A 22,259-nucleotide genomic window follows, 5' to 3' on the forward strand; every position below is an offset into this window, starting at 1 on the left:
TAACCTGAAAATAAAAAGCAAGGAAAAAGATAATTAAATAAGTTAACTTTAATTTTTTAAATTTGCTAAATATCTCAATTATAAATAAATGTTCATGTAAATTCTTTTTTTTTTTTTTTTACAAATGCATGGTAATGAAAGAAAATGCTGGTTTGAAATCAGTGATTACTTACTGACTGTATTTACAAAACATTTACTGTACTTAAAAATCAAATTCATGATGGATTATAAGTCTGTGAAATGCTTACAACTAATGAAAATAAAACTTTGGTTCCAAATTAAGTTAAAATTTCTTTTATATATGCATACAAAAGAAAGATTTACATTTCCAAGACTTATTGTAGATCTACCTTTGACTCATAAATATCTAACCTAGTGAATATGACACATCACAGTACTATCTTAATTGTTATCATACTATCTTTTCTACACATAAAGAAAAATTACTGTAGTCCTCCTCCACTATCTTGACTACATGTTGAAAGCTGCAGGGAAGCTTCCTGCTATTTAAGAGAGAAGAAATTCCTACAACAGAAATAGTAATTCTGATTTCCTTACTAGGCTACATCTCACACCCTGGACACAACACATATACCATCTCATGATTCTGTGTCAAATGAACAGCATTGACAATGACAGATGACTCTTACTAGAATGATCCAGCAAGGTTTCATGCAGGAGAATGAATTAGAGCTAATCTTTTTGAATTGAACAGAAGTCTGACAGGTAAGGAGAGGAAAAGAAGACATCTCAAATAATGTCAGAGAAAGGAAGAAGCAAGGTATAATCAGGAAAACCTAAGTAAACTATATTGAATAATACAAATATAAATAGGAAAGTAATTAGAAAAAAGCTAGAACGGAATATTAGGGTCAAATTCTAGAAGACCCTGAAAGCTATGCTAAAGAGCTCTGATTACTGCAAGACTGTGGAGGCAAGGAAAGTTTAAACGTATGATAAAAACTATCATTTTAAAAGCATAATAAAAGAGCAAACTAGAGACTACCATAATAGTGAGGGATGGACATCTATGTATTATTAATGGGCAGGGACCAAAATGCATCATGATTAGTATTAGTATTTTGTGTGTGTACTCTTGGTACACAAACAAAAAATAAAATATTATTCATCAAAAAAGATTCACTTTCAGACAAACCTACACGACAGCAAATCTGAAGATAACATAGCAAAAATTAAAACTATTTGAGACCCAGAAAGACTAAGTAATGTGCTCTAAGTATTTAAGAAAAATACTTCTTAACTTTCATTTACCTTTCCCCTCATCCAATGACAGAGTGGGGAACAAAAATTTCTTCCAAAACACAAAGTAGGTACTAATCAAATGATTTTAAAGTTGATCATTTACCAAAGACAAGAAAAATACTGCCAATCTTATCAGTGAATACACTTTTAAGAGACATTGTCAAGACAGTAAAAGCAAATATCTTGAATATTTTCCATGAGTGATTTTTAAAATCTTGTGAATTTCAGGAAAGCAAATATAAGAGCAGACAGAGGAGCTCACCAACAGTCTAAACCTGGCTGCCCTCAATTTCTGCTCACATTACTCAAAGAAATGCTGTTGAGATAATATATGGTCACAGTATAAGCCTCATATCAAAAAAATAACTAAAATTGAAAGCATAAAGGACTAATAGTAAACAAAAAGCATAAAGGACTAATAGTAAACAAATGTTGCTTTAATCGTGTGCAGTAGCCCAGAGGGTCAATAACCAATGAATTACTTTCTAACCACTAGAAGTGGCATGCTTGGGGCAGCCTAAAAGCACTATTTAGCCTACCGACTGATATATGATTTGTCGCAAGATATGGAATGCGAAGAAACTAGAAGAAGCTTTCATGAGTTTGTTGACCAGAATTCTAACACTGCCTCAGGTTTTTCTCTTTTCCTTGATTTATACTGAAATGAGAACAAATCCTGCTCTTTAACTTTGAAATTGCAATTTTTCAGATTCCAGGGATGGAACTAAAACAATTGTACATATGCCAAACAAAAAGATGACAATAATAATTAATAGAATTACAGAAACCAACCTATACTCTAATGAACGCATACCTGAAGCTCTTTTGGAATGCTAAGCCCTCTCTTGAAAAAAATCTGAAAGTTTAATATGACAACATTTTGAAAGGACTTCATTCGGGAATTAATGTCATTAAACGTATCAGACAGGGAAACCTTTTTGCTCTTGTGATATTCTTGATAGTTAAAAGAGTTCAGAAAAACAATATTTCTTTAATATCCTTCTTTCTATCAAGAATAAAAAGGTGAAAGCAGAGAAAGGAGCAAGAAGCCATACCTCATGCATATATGGATCTACAAGTATTTCAAAAGGTCCAATGGCCAAGGAGATATTTGATGCAGCTGTTGGAATAGTAAGCATGTAATGGAAGGTCTTCTTCCTCATATCATGGGTATACACTGTCTCCACCAAATCTCCATTGGAAACAGCCACCATTGCAGCATCCACTGTAAATTCTAGTTTCCATGTACATAGTTCAGAGTATGAATCAACACATGGGAACCAAAATCTAGAAAAAAGAACAGGACAGAAAATATGTTGAAAGTATAACCTATGCTGTTTTGCCCTTGTAGAAGTCATTTTAACATTTATAAATTATATACAAAAAGGAATTTTAGCTATTTGCCTACTAAAGTTTTTTACTGTGCAACTTGAAAGAATTTGATTATAGAAATCTGACTGCAAATATTTGCCAATATTAAGAAAATATATCATATGGTACCTTCAGTTTAAACTCTAAAAAAGAGGTAAGCAATTTTTAGTTTCCAATTTTTTAATTAAAAATAATTTTCACTTCTTTATTCACATTAGTCAGTTTTTACGTAGCATTCATTTCCAGAAACTAAAAAAGCTTATAATACAGTTTTAAAAAACACAACTAATATTCAGAATCTATTCCATAAGTTCGGAAACTGCTTTTTTAAAGTATATGATGCATTGTATAAATTCAAACAGTGCTGGTAAAGCCAGACATAAAATTTGTATACAACTTTCTACCAATTAAGATCAAGTTTTATTAGTGCCAGGATCTGTACTTGGTATTGAAACAAAAGAAGTATAAGACATCATCCTTGGATTGGAGCAGTTAATAATTTGAGGAGAAAATATTATAAAATAATATTTCAATAATATCATTAATATTATAGTTCACTATCAGTGTAGTGAACCACAGAGCTATAAGAACTACAATTATACGCAACAATGAAGGTAAATGTCACTACCATAGTGTCCAACAAAAAAGCCAGATGTAAAAAGCATAATGTATATGTTTCCGTTTATATAAAGTTCAAAAACTGGAGTAGTGCATCTATGGTATTTTAGAAATCAGGATAGTGGTTGCTCTTGGGCAGAATAACAGGTGGAGAGAGTGAATGGAAGTGGATGGGAGGGAGGACTCTGTGATGCTGGTAATGTTCTTTTTCTTGATTTGAGTGTGGATTACATGGGTTTGCTCACTTGTGCAAATTTATTGAGCTTGTATACTATTTAAAACTTCTGTACTTTTCTATGTTTACTTCAATATAAAGTTAAAAAAAAGAATGGAGATGATTTCAGAACAAGAGACTTGAAAAGGAGAGGAAGACAAGACTGAGAAGGAATGACTGACTAATGAAACAGGATTCAGATGACACAGAAGTTTGGGGGATTGAACTGGTACTTTTCCATTAAACATGTGTACTATATATACATAGAAAAAATGCAATTGAAAAATGAAATTAACTGAAATACATAAGAATTAATAATCTACCTTGTGGAATTTTGATACCCACAAGAGAAAACATGAGCACCTCTCTCTGCCATACTTCCCTCTACACTGGGCACCACAAAATGAAGACCTCCTTTTGGCTGATCCAAAGAAAAATTGATGTGTATCTTCAAGACCTTTAATTCTGCAACAAATAAATAGACATATTGCTATATAAATATATAATTAAGTAATAGTGGTCTATATAATAGTGGCAGACTTACACTGAACATAAAATGGGAATCAAAGGCTCAGTTTTACATGAAAAAAACACATTACTTAACCTAGTTCAGACTTCCACCGTTTCTCCACTTACATTACTCAATAGCCTACCCCCACTCATGTCCTTACACCTCCACTTAACTCTAGTACTGCTACCTGTGTTCCCCAAATATAGCTCTGGTTATGCCATATCCTCCTGTCGACATTACTGACACACTACACCGCCTAAAGAAAAAATTCAAAACTCGATCCAATTCAAAACTTACTATTAAAGTTTGTTCTCTTATCACATTCCCCACAGATGCTGAGGAGTTGGTGACTTTGGAGAGAAGGTGAAGGAGTGAAGTCTGGGGCAGATAGGAAAGACTACTCAAGAATTTACATTAAGCATTATTTATTATGTTTTGACTTCTACATAATGTGCTGCTTTCATAATAAGATTAAAAGATGCTTCTTTTAATTTCCTCTAAAACATTATAACCATATGGACTATCTCTAATCTATGAACCTTTTGGGCCTAAGCTGGGCAAACCCCTCCCCGCAAAAAAATCCCCCCATACACACACAAAAACTACCAAAAATAAGTATGAACAAAACAAAAAGTCTTTTACTTCCTTGTCTTGGTTAATTTTTATAAGGCTAAATAAAGGCAGGCAGAAGGTTATATATAATAATTATAATGACTATAACTTTATACAAAAGAAAATAAAAATTTAGAAATAAGACTGGATACTCGAAAGTATGCAGAGTAAGTGTTAGAAAATCTATGTTCTAGCCTTGACTCTAGTACTAATTAATGACCTTTAGCAGGTCACTTACTCTGGACTTCAGGTGACTCTTATGTAAAGGGAAAGAATTAAACCAGAAGATTTTTTAGGATTCTTCCTGCTATAAAATGCTATAATTCTAAACTGATTTGATATTGTGTGGGTTCTTAAATCTTTACAAATTGTTCCACCCATCTAAATTTTTTCTCTAAGTTTCACTTTAAAAACAAATGAGGAAAAAAAACAGTGAGAAGCATTTGAGATCACGCTCCTTTCTCCTTATGTTTGACTCAAATAAAGCCTTATAAAAATTCTAAAAAATAAACAAAACAAACATTGTTATCATAGCCCTTAATTGCTATTTTCATGTTTCCTTATGCTCAATAAGGGGGGAGAAAACTTGTGTGTATTTCAGCTGATTAATTTATAATTTTGACATTATTAATTTTCATATAAAAGTTCTAGCCACTGAATCGAACATGATTTTATTGCACAATCAGTATATTTTTAGTATTTTACCATCAACATGTTTCCATAACTCCGACGGAACCTTAATACAAAGTTCTCCATTTCCTGCATCAGGATCCACAGCACTAACTGCAGCTGCATAGGCGTTGGAAAAATAATTGAGATTTCTCCTAGGAGGAGGAAATAAACACTTTAACAATAAGCCATATATTACATCAAGCATTTTCTTAAATATGTGACACCACTTGTTTGTAAGCATTACATCACCTTTCATAATTCATAAGCATGCTTTTTAGCCAAGTTAACTGCTGCTCTACTCACCATGACAAAAACTATTAAACTACAAATACAATGACATATAATCGGCCCATTCACCAATGCTGTGATTATTATTATCACATTCCTCATTAATTTTGGAATGTGAAAGCCTCTATACTCTCCTAATACAAATATAGAGAATATAGGCTGAATCTGAAGAAATAATTATTCTTTATTGACCTGGCAAAAATTTTAATGCATTCAACAATCTTTATAATTTGACAGAAATTAGGATGTCTAAAATATGTCAGGATGAAAATCAATTCTCAGAATGTCATACTGCTCTTCTTCACTCCCCAAGTGCATGAAATGACAATGTAAGCTGAATGAGGGGACAACTTTCAGCTAGTTTACTGTTATATCCCCTATATGCCAAAGTAATCAATAAATATTTGTTCAATAGTTACTTGGCTTTATTTCCCACTGGATGAAAACAATACACAGAAGTCTTATGAAAATATGAAAACATCGTTTTATTCCATAAAAACTTACATGTATGTATGTGTACACACACACACACACACACACACATTCACTCACTCTACATTTCCTCACTGAAATCAGTTAAAGGGATACAGAAGAAACGTAAGGGGGAAAAAAATCACAGGGAATGGTAAGAGCAAGAAAAAAAGACACACCATGAGCCATATTCTTGTTGTGTACCTTTATGTCTATCTTGCCATTAGATGAATCCACAAAGTTAGTGACATTTCACTAGCTTACTAAGTTTTAGCCTAGTTAAAAGACAAGTTTTATATACTCTACTGAGTGATCATAGGGAAAAACCATTAAATAAAACATTCAAATTATACATTCTTAATTTGACAGAAGCCATTCTTCCTCCATCAATCTCTCTCCACTAACTAGAAAGGATGTAATATTAACTATGGATTTTAACAACTACACAACAAAAGGCTCTGGAAGTAGTTAAACAGACTGCTCAGTAATTTTAACAATTTCTTTCTGTTAGGTAAACAGGTAAAAGGAGTAAAAACTCCAGGACCACAGTAAAAACAAACTCTTGTTTACACATACCACCTATTTTTAAAAAAATTATCACACAAAAAAGTAAAAATAACTTTTTTCCTTTGGTGTATAAGGAAAAAGTTTTAACACATGTGTAACCACCACCACAATCAGGATACAGGACAACTCTCCATCGTCCCAAAAAGTCTCTTGTGCTCTGCCTTTGTCAAATAAATAGAATCGCAGAATGCAACCTTTTGAGGCTGGCTTGTCTCACTCAGTATGTCTTAGAAATTCATCAAAAGTGTTACGGGTATTAATAGTTTGTTACTTTTTACAGTGAATAGTAATTCATTGTACAGAATGTACTACAGATTATTTATTGTTTAGTCATTCACCCACTGTAGGAGATCTGGGTTGTCTCCATCTTGTGACCATTACAAATAAAGCTGCTATGGACAACTGTGTATCGGTTTTTACGTGAATTTAATTTTCACTAGTACCAATATCCAAGAGTGGGACTCCTGAATCAATATGGTAAATTAAGTTTAGCTTTATAAGAATCTGCCAAACTGTTTTTCAAGATGGCTGCAGCATTCTGCATTCCCACAAGCAATATATGGCCGTTCCAGTTGTTCCACATCCTTGCCAGCACTTAAACATAATATCTAATTTTAAAGACTACATCTATAGATTGCAATTTCTTTTCAATAAAATTTCCAAAACATGAAATTTGAAAGACAGGTGAAGAACTTATAATTTTCCCCTAGTTAGCAGTGAAATTCAAAAATGCCTCAGTTATTGGACTGCTCAGTTTCTTCATGGGAATTATTCTCAACGTCCTTATTTCCTAAGAAAAGGTAAAATGGTCCAAATAAAATGGTGAGTCATTATAAATGGAATCTATTGGAAAGTCAGTTAGGAGAACAATCTTCTCATGGTTTGGATTTCAGTGTTTGTTTTCATAATATGAATCAAATATGTTTCCTTTCATAATAACCTCATAAAAGCCAAAAATTACAAGGCAAGATCATAATCAGTGTTTTCAATTTTCAGAGTAATAATGAATACAAAATATTAATGTGCCCTTGGCTCTATAACCATTACCATCTCCAACCCCCAGTTCTTCTCAAGGAAACAAAGCTGAAAGACGAGTAATGCTGTAGGGAATATTGAAAAAATAAAAAAAGTAAATTAAGGTGATCAAAAGAATTTTCTCTAAGAACCTATTATAATCATCCACATTAAATTAAAATGATGTTAATTTCTTGTCAAATAAAGATGTGCTTCTTAAAACTATAGGTGAAGATTTTGCATAACTTAAGATTTATTACTTGTAAATTTTTTCTCTAGTTAAAAAAAAATCATGGAAGCACAATATACTTCGGAAAAGTATATATACTCTTAAGTACAGAGCTCAATGAATTTTCACGAAACCAAAGTAGCCAGCACATGGAGCGAGAACAGAACTTTATCAGCTTCTGGAAGCCTCCTGTAATCTTTAACCAAACCTCGCTTCCCACCACCAAGGATAACCCGTTATTCCAACATCTAATGTGAAAGATTAATAACTTAACATATATTCTTTTGTGTGTGATTTTTTATTCAACATTAAGTTTGTGAGATCCATCCATATTATTGCATGTCGTTGTTAGTCATTCATTCTCATTACTGATAAGAATTTCAACAGTGTGAGAATACACTACAATTTACCATTTTACCATTGATGGATCTTCAGGTAACTTCCAGTTTTAACTATTACAAATGCTACTATAAACATTTTCATACCTATCTGTTTGAACACATGAACATGTTTCTATTGGGTGTATACCTAAGAGTAAAATTGCCAATCATAGAGTATGCATATATTCATAATCAATTTACATTACTATTAGCAGTGTTTGAGAATTCCAGTTACTCTACATCATTGTCAACGTTTTTTTTTCTGTCTTCAATTTTGATAGTTTACATACAGAAACAAACAAAAAAAGCCAGCCAACAGAAAATCCATTTTCCAAAAATGGAACCAATACCAAAATTAATAAAGATGGCTTTTTAATAGTAATCAAAACAACATGTAATATAAGACTGTGAAATAAGGTTCGTTAGAGAAAACTCTACCTTAATAGGTTTTCAATGAAAAAGCCTAGGGGATTTCACTAACTATAAGCTCAAACTTGAGCCAACTACTTAAAATCTGTGAACAGCTAACGAATTTCAAGCTACTAGAAACATGAAATATAAATAAGGACAAAATGGCTCTATTGCTATGCATGTGCTGATTAGTTCAAGTAGGAAGAACTCTATCTAGTTCCAGAATTACCACATTTAAGAAAACACAATGCCAAACCGGAGAGCATTCAGAGAAAGGCAAAAAGAATGGTAACAGATTTGGGAAGAATTTTAGATGAGAAATGGTTGAGAGTATTGATATTCTATAGACAGGAAAAGAAAAAACTTAGGGAAAAACAATATTTAATTAGTATAAATTTGTGAATATATAACAAAATAGAGCATAGCTTGATGTAATAAAGAACTTTTGAGCATTTAGAGGGTCCTCTAAAATATAGCAAGCTCTCCAAAGCTGGAAGCCCTAAAACAGAAGGTAGAATAGTGCAGGAAAAATTCCTGTTGAAGTTTTTGACTAATGCGTCAGTTATGACAACTTAATTCTAAGCAATATTATTAATCACTGTAATCACTCAATAGCTACTTCATTTATATCTTAAGATAGCTTCACTTCTACTGCCACTCCTTAGTGGAAATGAAGGCAGGAGACAGGAATTAAATTGATTCTAGGAACTTTGGAAAGTTGAGACTTTTCAAACAGAATAAAATGTCTTCTCAATGTGGCAAAGCCTATCTAGGGAAGGAAATAAAACAATGAGGGAAGAGAGATATCAGCCACTGTAGGCTACCCATCCACAGAAGCAGTTTCTCTGACAAAGTCTATACTTATTTTATTCTAAGAAGAAAGAAATGTAGAAAAAAAAAAAAAGAAAAGAAAACACCGAAGAGCCCTAGCTTCTACGAAGGCGAACTATAAACTATAATTCATGAGATCCAAACACGAAATGTATTTGGAGAAGCTTCAAGTGCTTCAATTACTTTACTGGCAGACAATAAGCCAAAACATAGAGAGACAGAGAGTAAGAAGCCTTATGGATGTTACATAACCAATAGAGTTTTTAATCGCTAGTACAGGTAATTTAACAACTCAGTTAAGATGCATTTGGATTAAATACATAAAAATGCCTTAGTCTCTTATCTGTTTCCCTTCCTTACAATCCCCCTATATGTCAAAGATGCTGACTCTCAACCAAGGTAAGAAAGCACACTCTTTCCATTAAAAATAGGAGGGCCTGGCACCTTAACTTTAAAACAAATAAGAAGAAAATGTGGTAAAGTAGTATATTACTTCTTTGAATGTTAGGACATTCATGTATGTATTAAAGATCAAATTTTACCACTGATTTTTAAGTTTGATTTATTTTCAATTTCAAAACTGCTATACTTCATTTCAGCTTTAGTAGAAATTGTATTGGTTCATTAAAGAAAGTAAGTTACTTTAGAAGAAAGGTAACAAGTATCAATGGACATGCTAAAGACCTTAACTGCCTTTCCCAAAGTTCCCTTTAAAAAGTTCCCTTTAAAAATATCATCCACAGGAGATATTTTTCACACCTGCCTGCTAAGAAAAGTATTATATCTTCTGAATAATTGGTATGTGTCTGTCTTGTGTCTGATGAATGGATCATAGAAGCAGTAAGTGATAGTGTGTCTAAGTGATAGGGTTTCCCTCTTGGTATGGCAATCAAAATCAAATCTAGTTTTTCCTCTCTTAATTGTGCAATAACTTAATAGCATGTGTACCCACCATCCTGTTCACTTTTTATCCTCCATACAAATTTCATTAGCTACTTTTTAAAACTGCTAATAAATATCTAAAACCAATCTGAAATCCTCTTTTGAACAAGAGAATAAACAAACAACACCAAAAATAACTAATGTCATCTCTCTTAAAAGTAATCAAGATTCTGGAGCTAGCAGAAAGGCAAGGGTAGTTAGCAAGTACTTACTAAGCGACCGTGGCTAACAGAGCTCTGGTTCTAGCCAAAAAGAAAATTTTAAGTATATTCTATTTTCCCAGTATCTTAACCTAACTCTTGAAAAGACTCTCCTTTGTGACTTCGTTTTCTTTATAACACTAAAGGTGACAAGGTATCTTCCCTATCACTAGAGAAAAATCTGGGGGAATATCATTGCCTCACAATAAACATAGCCAAAGTAAACCTTGCTTCCTCAACAGATTTGGGGCCCACTGTTCTCATCATTGCATTGTCACAGATCATCTTCTTTGAGACCTGAGCAGCAACAACTGGTAAAGCAGATGTGCAAACACTGTTTTGTAACTGGCAGATGGAGAAGCTTCTTATTCTGCAATCAAATTCAGAGTTTGAGGCTCGAAAGGGTAGCTATTTTGGCCTCCTGGCAAGGCAATGGCTCCTCTCCCTGCCTTTTCCATTCATTAGTGGTACATACTAACCCAAAGGCAGATGATTCTTTGTTTTTTGGTTGGGGGCAGAAGAGGACACAGATGATTTTGTAATAAGTCATTTTTTTTTATATCAGATCCACAAGTGTGGCTATAAAAGCAATGTAATTTCAACAGCTCACCTTTACGAAATGAGAAGGCACAGGACCAATTCAGAGATTCCCTGAATTTTTCCCAATTCTATTTTCTCTTCTCTGAGTTTAAAAGTCTAAATGAGTGATTACTGGGATCATAAATATGTCTAAAAGAAGCCTCCTTTCTCAACCCTTCCAATCCTTTAAGACAGTAGCTCTCAAGCTTTAGCTTGTATCAGAATCATCTGGCAGGCTAGTTAAAACACAAACTGCAGGACCCTATCTATCCTCAGTTTCTGAGTCAGCAGGTCTGAGGTAATGCCTGGGAATCTGCATTTCTAACAAGTTCCCAGATGATGTGGACACTGCTTGGCTGGGAATTATACTTTGAGAACTGCTACCTTAAGGCAATATTACATAACTAAACTAGTTCAAATACCATCTTGACTAAAAAGAGTTTATAACATATAAAAAAAAAAAGAGTTTATAGTTTGGGGCATTCTATTCTAAAATACTGAGAATCATAGAAAATGTATAATCTAATCTATCAAAGTTTTGAAACAAGTGCCTTCAAATGCAGTTGACAGTACTTAAATCAGCAAAAATCTTACTGGGGCACAATCAAGTAAAATGCTAAGAAGAGCCTTAAGAATGATAAGTAATCCTATTTTCCTAAGGAAATAATTCAAAGAGAAAAAATTTATCTGTGCCATAATATTTACTCAGCATTACTTATGATCATAAAAGCTGGAAGTTATACAAATACCAAACAACTGGAAAATAATCATACAAACTATAGTATACTGAATAACTAGACTATTACCTGACCAAAAAAATGACAAAAATATGAAGCCTATCATATGATGTGTGGAAAAGTAAAAACAAAGTATTGAAATCAAAAGAAGTATAAAACTGATCACAACAATATATATTTACTAATAAAAATCAGAAGTAGCCTCAATAGATGTAATATTTCAGGTGAAGGAATGATATATTTCAGACACAACATTTTTATATAATATTCTAAAATACTTAAAAAATTTTATAGGATATTTTATAGTAATCACCAACAAATTTTGGTGACCACCTAACTTATTGAACTTACATTTAATATTTATGAAGTATTTAAAAAAAAAAACATTTATACTAGAAAAATAGCTAAGAAAATTTATTTAAAGTTCTCCAACTTTAAATAAAGTACTTCTTTAAAACTGTAGTCTGAAGAAGGAAAACTTAATAACTTACTATGTTGAACAGAACTAGTAAAATTTCTAGAACGAAATGTGCAGACTGGTAAAAGCAACAGAAATTAAAAACACTGTTAGAGATATCAACTTTTAAATGTATTACTTACTGTTTTGATTCATTATGACAAACTTCCAGGGTTGGATCATTATAAATAAAAGCGGCTTCTAAATCATTGATCCTTACTCGGTATATTCTACACTGTTTGCTGTTCAACTTGATTCTATTCAAGTTTGCAACTGTGGGAAATATAGTCAGTTCCACAAATCCCTGTAAAGATAAAGAAAAAAGCATTATAATTAAAACTGGTAAGCTTCAGAACACATATCTTTGATTTTTATTGCTTATACACATAGAACACTCCAGAGACATTATCCCAAATGGCTACGGACATACAAGTAATCTCCAAGTATCTTCATTCCAAATATCGTTGTGCTAGTGACTGAATGGGTGTGAATTATGTACACTTCATCATCCTGGTGGTTCACATTCACTATCTGGCAAATTAGACCATCTGCTAGAAAAGAAGTGAAAGGACTCACTACTCTTGAATATAATAATTCCTGGACAGACTGGAACCCAAACAGGAAGGAAACAAAATGACGTTGTGGGAGGCAGAAAGGGAATCAAAACCAAGTCGGTGAAAGAACATGGTCCCCCAAAAGAGAGTCAAAAACTACATCAATGAAGCTAACAAGTATGAGTCTCTGCACATAGGAGGTAAACCAGGACATGTGAAAGAGCAAGAGCTGTGAGAGACACTCGGGCAAGCAGAGAATATCAACTGCTGACTCCAAGAGCATATTTCACAGTGCTTGATGATTACCTACCAAGTAGTCTCAGAGGCCACATACATGTAGTTCTATTTTAGCTGCATGGTAAGCAATCCATCTGAAAAATGTATCTACGACATGAGCTAAACACACTGACTGCCCACCACCCCCTTGTGTTGAATCAAATGGGAAAGACACCAATGAAACATGGAATATGTGTTCAGTGAGTGAAATATCCTGGGTTGAATACTGATGGTCTCAAACACAAAAAAATGGAAAGACATGAAATAGTAACATTTCAGGGGCTGCAAAGTGAACAGAAAAATTTCAGAAGCTGCAACAGGAATATGGAAGACAAAATTCAAGCAATAACCATAAAGGACTAGATAATAACAATTATAATGGTTACTATTTAATGAGCATTACTATATGCCATATATTACATGAAATACTGTCATAATCCCAATAACTTTAAGAGATAAGTACTATGTTGTATTTTTTATAGATGTTAACACAGTTAAGAAAATTATAACATTAATAAGTGGAAAACTGAGTTTCAAATCCACTCCTAAATGACCTTAATTGATTTCCACTCACTATGCCATGTCTCCCAGTACGAGGCTTTTAAATAACATGGAAGAATTTTTTTTAGATAACATTCAACTCAACTGCTCAAAAACCTAGAGATTCCATAGCTCTTTTTACCCCAATTCCCAAATAAGAGAACTATACATCCTTAAATTAGACCATGTTAAAAGCTATGTGGAAGCAACTGAGCACAGAAAGAGCAGAAGCAAAAAACACTGTTGATGAAGCCTCTGTGTTTAAAGGTATTAACTGTGAGCAACTGCAAGGAGGAAGACCCAAATTCTCTTAATTAGCATATCAGCGATGCAATGACTAATCTACATAAATAAGTGTGGATCAGTTGAAAGACAGCAAGCAGAACCAAGATAATGGCAAAAGTTAACTAGAAAAGATTTTGGAAAGTGATGTCAAAGGTCAACTACATAGGTGAAACATAAGACCATAGGTGAAACGTAAGAGCAGGATTTGGCTTTCTAAACTAATGTTAACAATAACAAAACAGTGAAAGCAGTATATTTCACAAAGACAGGGAAACTCAGTCTTCTTGTATTATCAGTCTCTGACACCACCTAGAGTCCTAACCGATACCTGCCTGCAACACTGACCCGGTGACTGGCCTCCAATCCCTATCATGCTTAGCCACTGACATAACTGCAACCCCCGCAAGTGATCTAATATCTCCTTGCTCCTTGTTCTCTCCCCACTTCAACAGCTGACCATCCTCCTAGAGTCACTATCCTACTTTAAGCAACCTCTCCTGTGCCATTCGACCCTTTCAAAAACTTCTCTACCTTTTAGCCTTAGAAAGAATGTCTATGAATCCCCCTTGACAAGTTATTCTTTCATTTGCTATAAATTAGAGGAGAGGAAAACAGGAAACCTAGTTTCCACTGCTACTCCTAGACCATTTTCAGGATTTAATACAGCATACAGCAGATGAACAAAGGCAGCACAGTGTCACTGTTAAATGCGTGGGTTCTGGAGGTAGACCGCCTGCATTCAAATCTCAGCTCCACCACTTAGTAAGTGTATGATTTTGGGCTCAGTTACTCTAGCTCTCTATGCCTCAGTTTCCTCACCTGTAAAACAAGAATGACACTACCTGCCTTTTGGTGTTGTTATGACAACTGAGCAATTTAATATAGGGAAAGCACTTAAAATCCTAGATGGCACTTGTTATTATTCTTTTCTACTTCTTTCCTTTGTGTTCGTGCCATACAGGTATACCATCCTCTATTTGTCTTCATTAATATCCCAAACTCCCCAACACTCACTGAAAGGATCATACTTTCCCTTTCTAACCCATCTCTACCATCACTCTAAGTGACTTGAATGTAGCTATATCTGATACACGCCGTTACACTGCTTCAAAATTCCTTGACTTTAATTCCTACAATTTTCACTTCCATTCCAGGACAGCAAACAAGATCATACTCATCGCCGCTCAGAACTGCTCTGATGCTGACATTTTAAACTTCAATGTCCAGTGTCTATCCTTCCGTCCCTCTTATTACTTCTCTTCAGTCCTCCTGTTCAACCACATTTAGTTCTCCTGTTCCTTGACATCCTCCAGTTTCTCACCACTATCTTTCCTGGAACCTTTAGGGCTACTTCTCCATTCTCCATGGATTCTTAACTTCGACCATTCTTCTGACAACTATCGATTCTCTTGCCCTTCTGTTATACGTACCTATCTTTTCCTCCTGTTTAAGCATGATCCATCCACGAGTCCACTAGAAGCAGAAATCCTGCTCTAATAATTACTTTCTCCTATAATTACAATTTCTCTTCTCTACAGGATTTTTTTCCTGTGCCTAAAACATGTTAAAGTCTCACATTTTTCTTTTAAAATCTTGAGATCTATGTCACCCTCAGATTAATTCATTTTTGTTTTTTTTCTGGAGTTATATTTTGGTTCTGATCTGACACGAATCCCTGGAATCCCAAAACATATCTATAGTCCATTAATCAGACCAGATGTCTCTGGTAATAAAGAGGGTCATGGCCACGTCTATCTCAAGAGTAGCACTAGTGCTTATTTCCCCAGTCCCAGAACATACAGTTTTTATATTTTTAGTAACTGGCAAATCCCCCTATTCATTCTCTGACTAATGGAGTGAGGACTATTAAGGAAGGACTAAGTGAATACCACTAGACTGCCCATTTAACTTTCCCAAGATAGTAAATCAAAGCAACTAGACATCCCTTGGGGAACTGCAGAGATAAGTGCCATGAAAGATTTGAAAAATGCCTACTACAACTTCATTTAACTCAATTATTTGGCCAGTGCAAAAGTCAAGTAGGTTTGGAGAATGATGGTAAATTATCACAAACTTGCCAATCACAACCATGTTTGCAGATGTAGAATTTTTACTACACCAAATCAGCACTAATATTGCAACTAATTATCAAGCAAATGCTTCCCCCACATACCAAAACCAAAAAACAAACAAACAAAAAACCAGAAGCAGGTTGCTTTCAAGAACAGAATCCCTTCACTGTTACTGAATAACTAATAACTATATCAACTCTCCTGCTCAGTCAAAACATAGTTCAAAGGTCCCTTGACTGCAGGATGGCACACTGAGAATTACACTGATGTACCAATATTTTACTACTGGACCTGGTGAGAAAGGATGAGTAAGTTCTCTAAATGCCTTAACAAAAAACATACAGATTACAGATGCCTGTCACATCAATAAGGCTTCTGAGATTCCAGTGATCTGAGACACAAAAATAGACCTTCTAAAGTGAAAGTTGCTTCATTTTGCATTCCCCTGGATGGTGGGGGAGGAATAAGTGGGAGGAGCAGGGAAGAAGCTTCTTTGGATTTTGAAGGCAATATCTATAGTTGGGCATACTGCTTACTAAGCAACCTATAAGGCTATAAATTTTGAGAGGTTCCAAGGCAAAAATGGATCCTATAGCAGGTCCAGGCTATTTCAAGCCGCCCTGCCACTGGGGCCTTATGACTCAGCATATCCAATGGTATTGGAAATGTCCATGGCAGACAGAGATGCTTTATAGACTTTGGCTTTCTCCAAGAGAATGACAGTGCACATTCCCAGAGTTTAGGAGTATGGCCATGACCTCTTCTGCCAACAACTATCTCCCATTTCCAAAGCAACTACTGCCATTGCTACTAGACCTGCAGTAGAGACTGAACACATGACCATGGGACTCCAAAGACTGTTACCTGAAATGGCCCTCCTGAACTGAGTGTAATATGAAGCTCTGAAGACTAAAACTGAGCATGTGCTGCACCTTTCCACTTTTAAATGGAAACAACACATCTGGACTAGGCCAAGCGGATTCATAAGGCACAAGCAAACAGCATGAGCAAGTGACTCAGAATCCAGTGGGACTTGCTCCCTCTGCTTCTCCACCTCTTCCTTGGTCCACGCCTACGGCCTCATAGAGAGTTCCCTATGCTTAGTTGATAGAATAGGACGAAGCACAAGCCAGAATTATGAAGTTCTCAGTTTTGCTGGTACCAGCTAGAAATGGGGAGTAGCTGACATAAGAATCCTACTGAAGTGTGGCCCTGAAAAACAATGGAAGAAAATCCTACAGTGGGCAAAACACTGGAAATACATCTGGTTGCACAGTACATACTCTACATAGTAGCAGAGATGACCTGAAATACACATCTACACTGATCCATGGGCAGCTGGTTAGGAACTTGTAAAGAATAAGACTGAAACCCTGAAAATTAGAAGATGGTGGAAGAAGTGAGTATATGAATAGATTTCTCAGAATAGGTATAATACGAAAATATTCATGTTATTATCACATAAATGACCATCAGAGGGCATCTACTGCCCTTAAACATCAACTGCCAAGATTATCTATCCAGTATATGTCACAGACTCTTACCCTAGCCACCTTTCTCAATACACAAAATGGTCATGGTGGCAAGAATGGAGGTTATGCATGAGCCCAACAACATCGTCTTCCCCCATCAAGGCTAATCTGACTGACTACCACCACTGCCAAGTGCCCATTTCCCAAAAGCAGAAGATCACAGTAAGCTTCTAATGGGACCTTCCCAGGAAGGATCAGTGAGTCACTAGGTAGAAAAATAACTGCATCAGACAGCTTGCGTCATAAGGGTGACAGTGATTTGTCCTGTTAAGAACAGACACTTATTCTAGATTTTCCTTCTCTAACTACAATGTACAGTTGACCCTTAAATAACTTAGGGGTTTGCGGCACCGGCTATCCAGTTGAAAATCCACATATAACTGAAGTCAGCCCTCCACCACCGCGGATTCCCAACTGTGGATGGAAAACAGCTGACCCTTGAACAATGAGCATTTGAACTATGCTGGTCCACTTATACACAGAAATCCACATTTAAGTTCAAACCCCATGTTGCAATACCTCACACGTGCCTCCCTTGATACACAGAAAGGTGGCAACGGACTCTTAAAACACAGAAAATTTACTGGTTTTATCCTGTGCTCCATCACCCAGAAGCAGCTGGCATTATCGATTGCTAAAGGTTCAGTTACGCACCAACTGAAAGACGTTCAAAAGGATGCTGTCTTAAACTAGTGGACAAAAAATAGGGTCACTTCTCCACAGCCAAAACAGATCTGAGAACCAAGGGATAAAATTTGGAGTGACAATTTTCACTATTGCACCAAGCCACTGAAAGAACATTTGCTTCCTGTCTTTGCGACCTTGGGTTCAGTGTGTTTAGAGGTCCTAGTGGTCAAGGGAGAAATGCATCCGCTAGGGCACATAGTCAAGGTTCCATTAAATTGGAAGCTGAGACTGTCCCCTGACCACTTTGGGCTCCTTATGACAATGAATCAATAGGCAGAAAAAGAAGTCACTGTACTGGCTGGAAAAACTAATCCCAATTATCAACCAGGAACTGAGGTTCTCCTATACAGTAAGGATAAAAATTACATGTGGAATATACAGGATTCGCTGGAATGCCTCTTAGATCTCACTTGATCAATATTCCTACTCAATGGAAAACTGCAACAACTCAATAAAGATAGGACAAGCAAGGATGCAGATCCTACAGAAAAGGTCTAGGTCAGGTCAAAAGAAATGCTGATAAAAAGAAAGGAGATATGGAATGGGTGGAGGAATAAGGAAACTTTTTATCAGCTATGGCCTTGACACCAACTTAAGAAAGCACGGGCTGTAGTAATAAGTTTCACATTCTCTTACGCAGTTTTCTTTCCACTATCTACTATGAAAGATTATGGTGATAGCTAATATTTTAGGTGGGAAGAGTACTGAACTGCCATTTCTTTACACTATTACATTAGTTCAGGGGTCAGCAAACTTTTTCTTAAAGGGCTAAACAGTAAATAGGTTTTATGAGCCACACAATTCTGTCACAGCCACTCAAATCTCCAAAGCAACCATAGACAACATATAAATAGATGTGATTGTGTTCAAATAAAACTTTACTTACAAAAATAGGTAGTTGCCTATTGCTAACCCCTACAATAGCTGATAGGACTTTGTAAGTCCTGTGCTGGGAACACTAGCTCTTTATCTCAACATACAATAAGATGCTTTGGAGTAAACGGGGTAAACTGTTCTAGTCTCCTTTTGCTCCTCCTAATCCACTCTCCACCCTACTTTGTACTCCAGGAGCTGCACTAACTGGGCCCTCTGGCTTCTGGTTGGCTTGCTCAAATGGGAGACACCGGAGGAAACTGAAGAGCAGAAGGAAAAGTAAGCTTATTATATTTATTCCTCCAGGTTCCTCTCTGCCAGGGTGAGGGAGGCAGTGGCTTCATTCTTCTACCAAAGGCCATTTAAAGGACTCTCCCACAGCTACGGTAGGTTCTAGTAACCTCTCCCTTTGTTTCTTCAGGTTTAAAGTGGTAATTGTTCCTGAATGCTATCTAGTGTGCTCCTCTATCTTGTTTCTTCTCTTAACCCCGTTTGTTCTTGCTGAAGTAGTCTTTTCACTATTTCCCCTCAATTAACATGTATGAATGTGCCATTCGTTTCCTTCCAGGACCCTAACCCACATACCATCTGGCCAATATTTCCAGTGGGAAACCTAAAATCATCCACAACTCCTTTATAGCATTCCTAATAAGACTCAACTGCAATCCCTTTCTGCCTATGATTTTGCCAAGGGCAGAGGAGGTAAAGAAGGGGAACAATAAACAGAAGGGAGTTGCAAATGACTCTTAGGTCACTCTTAATTAAAAACAGCTCGATTACTTATTAACTTCATGCCTTTAAGAAGTTAGCCTCCATTCTTTCAGATGCTTTTTATAAAAATTAAAATTAAAATAGTATCTACCTCATGGGGTCATTGTGAAGATTAAGTGAGGCTGGTCATGCACATATAACCTTAGAAGACAGTCTTATATGTAGTATGTACGCAATAAATGTTCACAGTAATTCAGTCAATCATGTCTACTATATTTCTATGCCATTTCGCTAAAATTTTCATTCAGGGCTTCATCAATTCTCCCCTAGATTATTACAGTAACCTCTTAATTAGACTCCCTAATTCTTATGTCTTCACTACCCTATTCATACAACACAATATATCTTGAGTATCCTTCCATGAGGTACAAGGTAAGAAACCATATGTAAGGAATACTGAAAGAGAAATTCCTTAAATGAAGAAATTGAACTTAATGAACTTTTAAGGATCCTTATAAATCTAAGATTCTATGATTCTTATGAAAATGTTACTTTTTAATATCTGTACAGCTCATCATATGCAAACAAGCTGGAGAGAAAAGTTTACGCCATCACTCAAAGAAAACCAGCTCACATTAAGATTTTGGTCTTTTAACACAGGTCGCCCTGAGAGAGTAAATTAAGTACTTGGACTGTCAAGGACTTTCTTAGAATGAATTATATCCACAATCCATAACCTAAATGGGGGAGGGGAGGTTGATACTAGATTTCAAACACCTTATCTAAAATTTCACTAGCAAGCAATGTCACCTTAACGAGGTCAGTCAAAAATCAGAAAACAAAACTGGCCTCTTAGCCAAGTCAGTGTGTGTGCTAATCTTCATTTTTTTTTATAGCAGAAATCTCACTATGGGCTTATTCTTGTTTCATGTACAAATCTAAAATTCTTGGTAATACAGACATTCATATTCCACAACAGATTAAAGGGAACAAAACTTTAATCAGGAAATAGGAAAAAAAAAAGCGAGGGGAGGGAAAGTTTCTAAGTATTGGTAAAGGGTGGACTTGTTACTGCTTATGATTGTTGAGAATATACTTACCACAACAGATTTTCTCTGGAAGTTTATGTTGTTGATGCAGACGACCTGATGGGTTGTATATTAAAAAATACAAAAAATAAAGAAAACATCTCTATTATTAAATGAAGCATAAGTCCATCCAAGTATAAGCAACGACTGTGTTCTAAGCAGTTCAAAATCACACTTTCTAATTTTAAAACACTACAGATTGGGTGAACTTGCTTGTTTCAAATTTAGCAACAGCCACGAAAATAAATTTCTTTGGACAAATATAGTGCAGTACTTTTAAGAAAAAGGTCTGTTAACCTGCAAGGGGCATTAAATCTGTTGGAATTACTCTGTCATTCAAAGCATTTTCACCCTGGAAATATTTATTTCCACCACAGTGAGCGGGATCTAGTTCCCCACTAGGTTTCCCAGGCCAACCAAGTCAGTTCCAAGCAATCACAAAATATAACTAATGAAAACAAAACCTAGGAGAGAAAAGTGAGATGAAAAAATACTTATAATTTATATGGCCTTGGGCTTTCGAAGCCCTTGTCTCCTTTCTTCCTGTTCATTCTGGCGGGCTCTAAGCCAGTCGGCGGCATGAAGCGATCCCGCAGAGCTTGGGTTCTCGGCTTCACCGACCGCTGCGGGGCATTACCGGGCTCTGGGACCGCACACTCCCCGGCTCCCCCGCGCTCCCCGGAGCTCTCTTGGCACCCAGGTCCGGCCCCGCCCGTGCCGCCGCCGCCGCCTCAAATTCGCTCTCCCGATTCGGCTCCCCTCAGCCGCTTTCGCAGAGCTCCTGTCACGGAGACGTGCCTCTCAGACACCGATCAAAGCGACCGCCAGCCGACATCTTGGCTGTCACCTCTGACCTCCGGCGTGACCGGAAGCCGGCGGAGGGGGGCGGAACCGGAAGTTTCTTGTAGGTGGGCGGGCCTTGCGATACTGGTGGGATTTTGTGTTTGCCTTTTCATGGACTTATAGTGGGTGAGTACTGTTGAGATTTAGGACAGCGAACACAAATAAATATTTATTAGGTGAGTTGAGAAGAGCGGGAGAGAAAGGAGAGAACTTTAAATTTTAGAGTAATAAAGGTCTAGCGCAAACACTTTGAGAAGTATGGGAACAAAGTCTGCGAAGAGCTAGGGGCGCGGAGCTAGGAACCTGAGTCTCCTAAAACCAGGAGGGGTGTGCCTCTGGTCTGTCGTGTAAACAAACACCATAAACTCACTGGGCTCCAGTGATTTAAGCTGCAAAATATGTGATTAGATCCCGGATCATCTAACTCAGAC

General features: G+C 36.0%; 1 protein-coding gene across 3 annotated transcripts in view; it reads right to left on the reverse strand.

Annotated features, from left to right (window-relative positions):
- Positions 1–21,616, reverse strand: part of TAF2 (TATA-box binding protein associated factor 2) — a 69,252-nt gene extending 47,636 nt beyond the window's left edge. Inside the window, exons 1-6 of one of the 3 annotated variants that reach the window (XM_011360382.2) lie at positions 21,484–21,566; positions 20,998–21,052; positions 12,511–12,671; positions 5,295–5,413; positions 3,790–3,931; positions 2,319–2,550 (exon numbers count right to left, since the gene is read on the reverse strand). In XM_011360382.2, coding sequence (XP_011358684.1) covers positions 2,319–2,550; positions 3,790–3,931; positions 5,295–5,413; positions 12,511–12,671; positions 20,998–21,052; positions 21,484–21,566 — 792 coding nt within the window. Of the gene's footprint in view, positions 1–2,318; positions 2,551–3,789; positions 3,932–5,294; positions 5,414–12,510; positions 12,672–20,997; positions 21,053–21,483 lie in introns of those variants that run through there. The other 2 variants (XM_011360383.2, XM_023530792.1) reach the window with 2 other exon arrangements.
- Between the last annotated feature and the right edge of the window lie 643 nt (positions 21,617–22,259).

Source organism: Pteropus vampyrus, unplaced genomic scaffold (genome assembly GCF_000151845.1).
Source record: "Pteropus vampyrus isolate Shadow unplaced genomic scaffold, Pvam_2.0 Scaffold54, whole genome shotgun sequence".
NCBI lineage: Eukaryota > Metazoa > Chordata > Mammalia > Chiroptera > Pteropodidae > Pteropus > Pteropus vampyrus.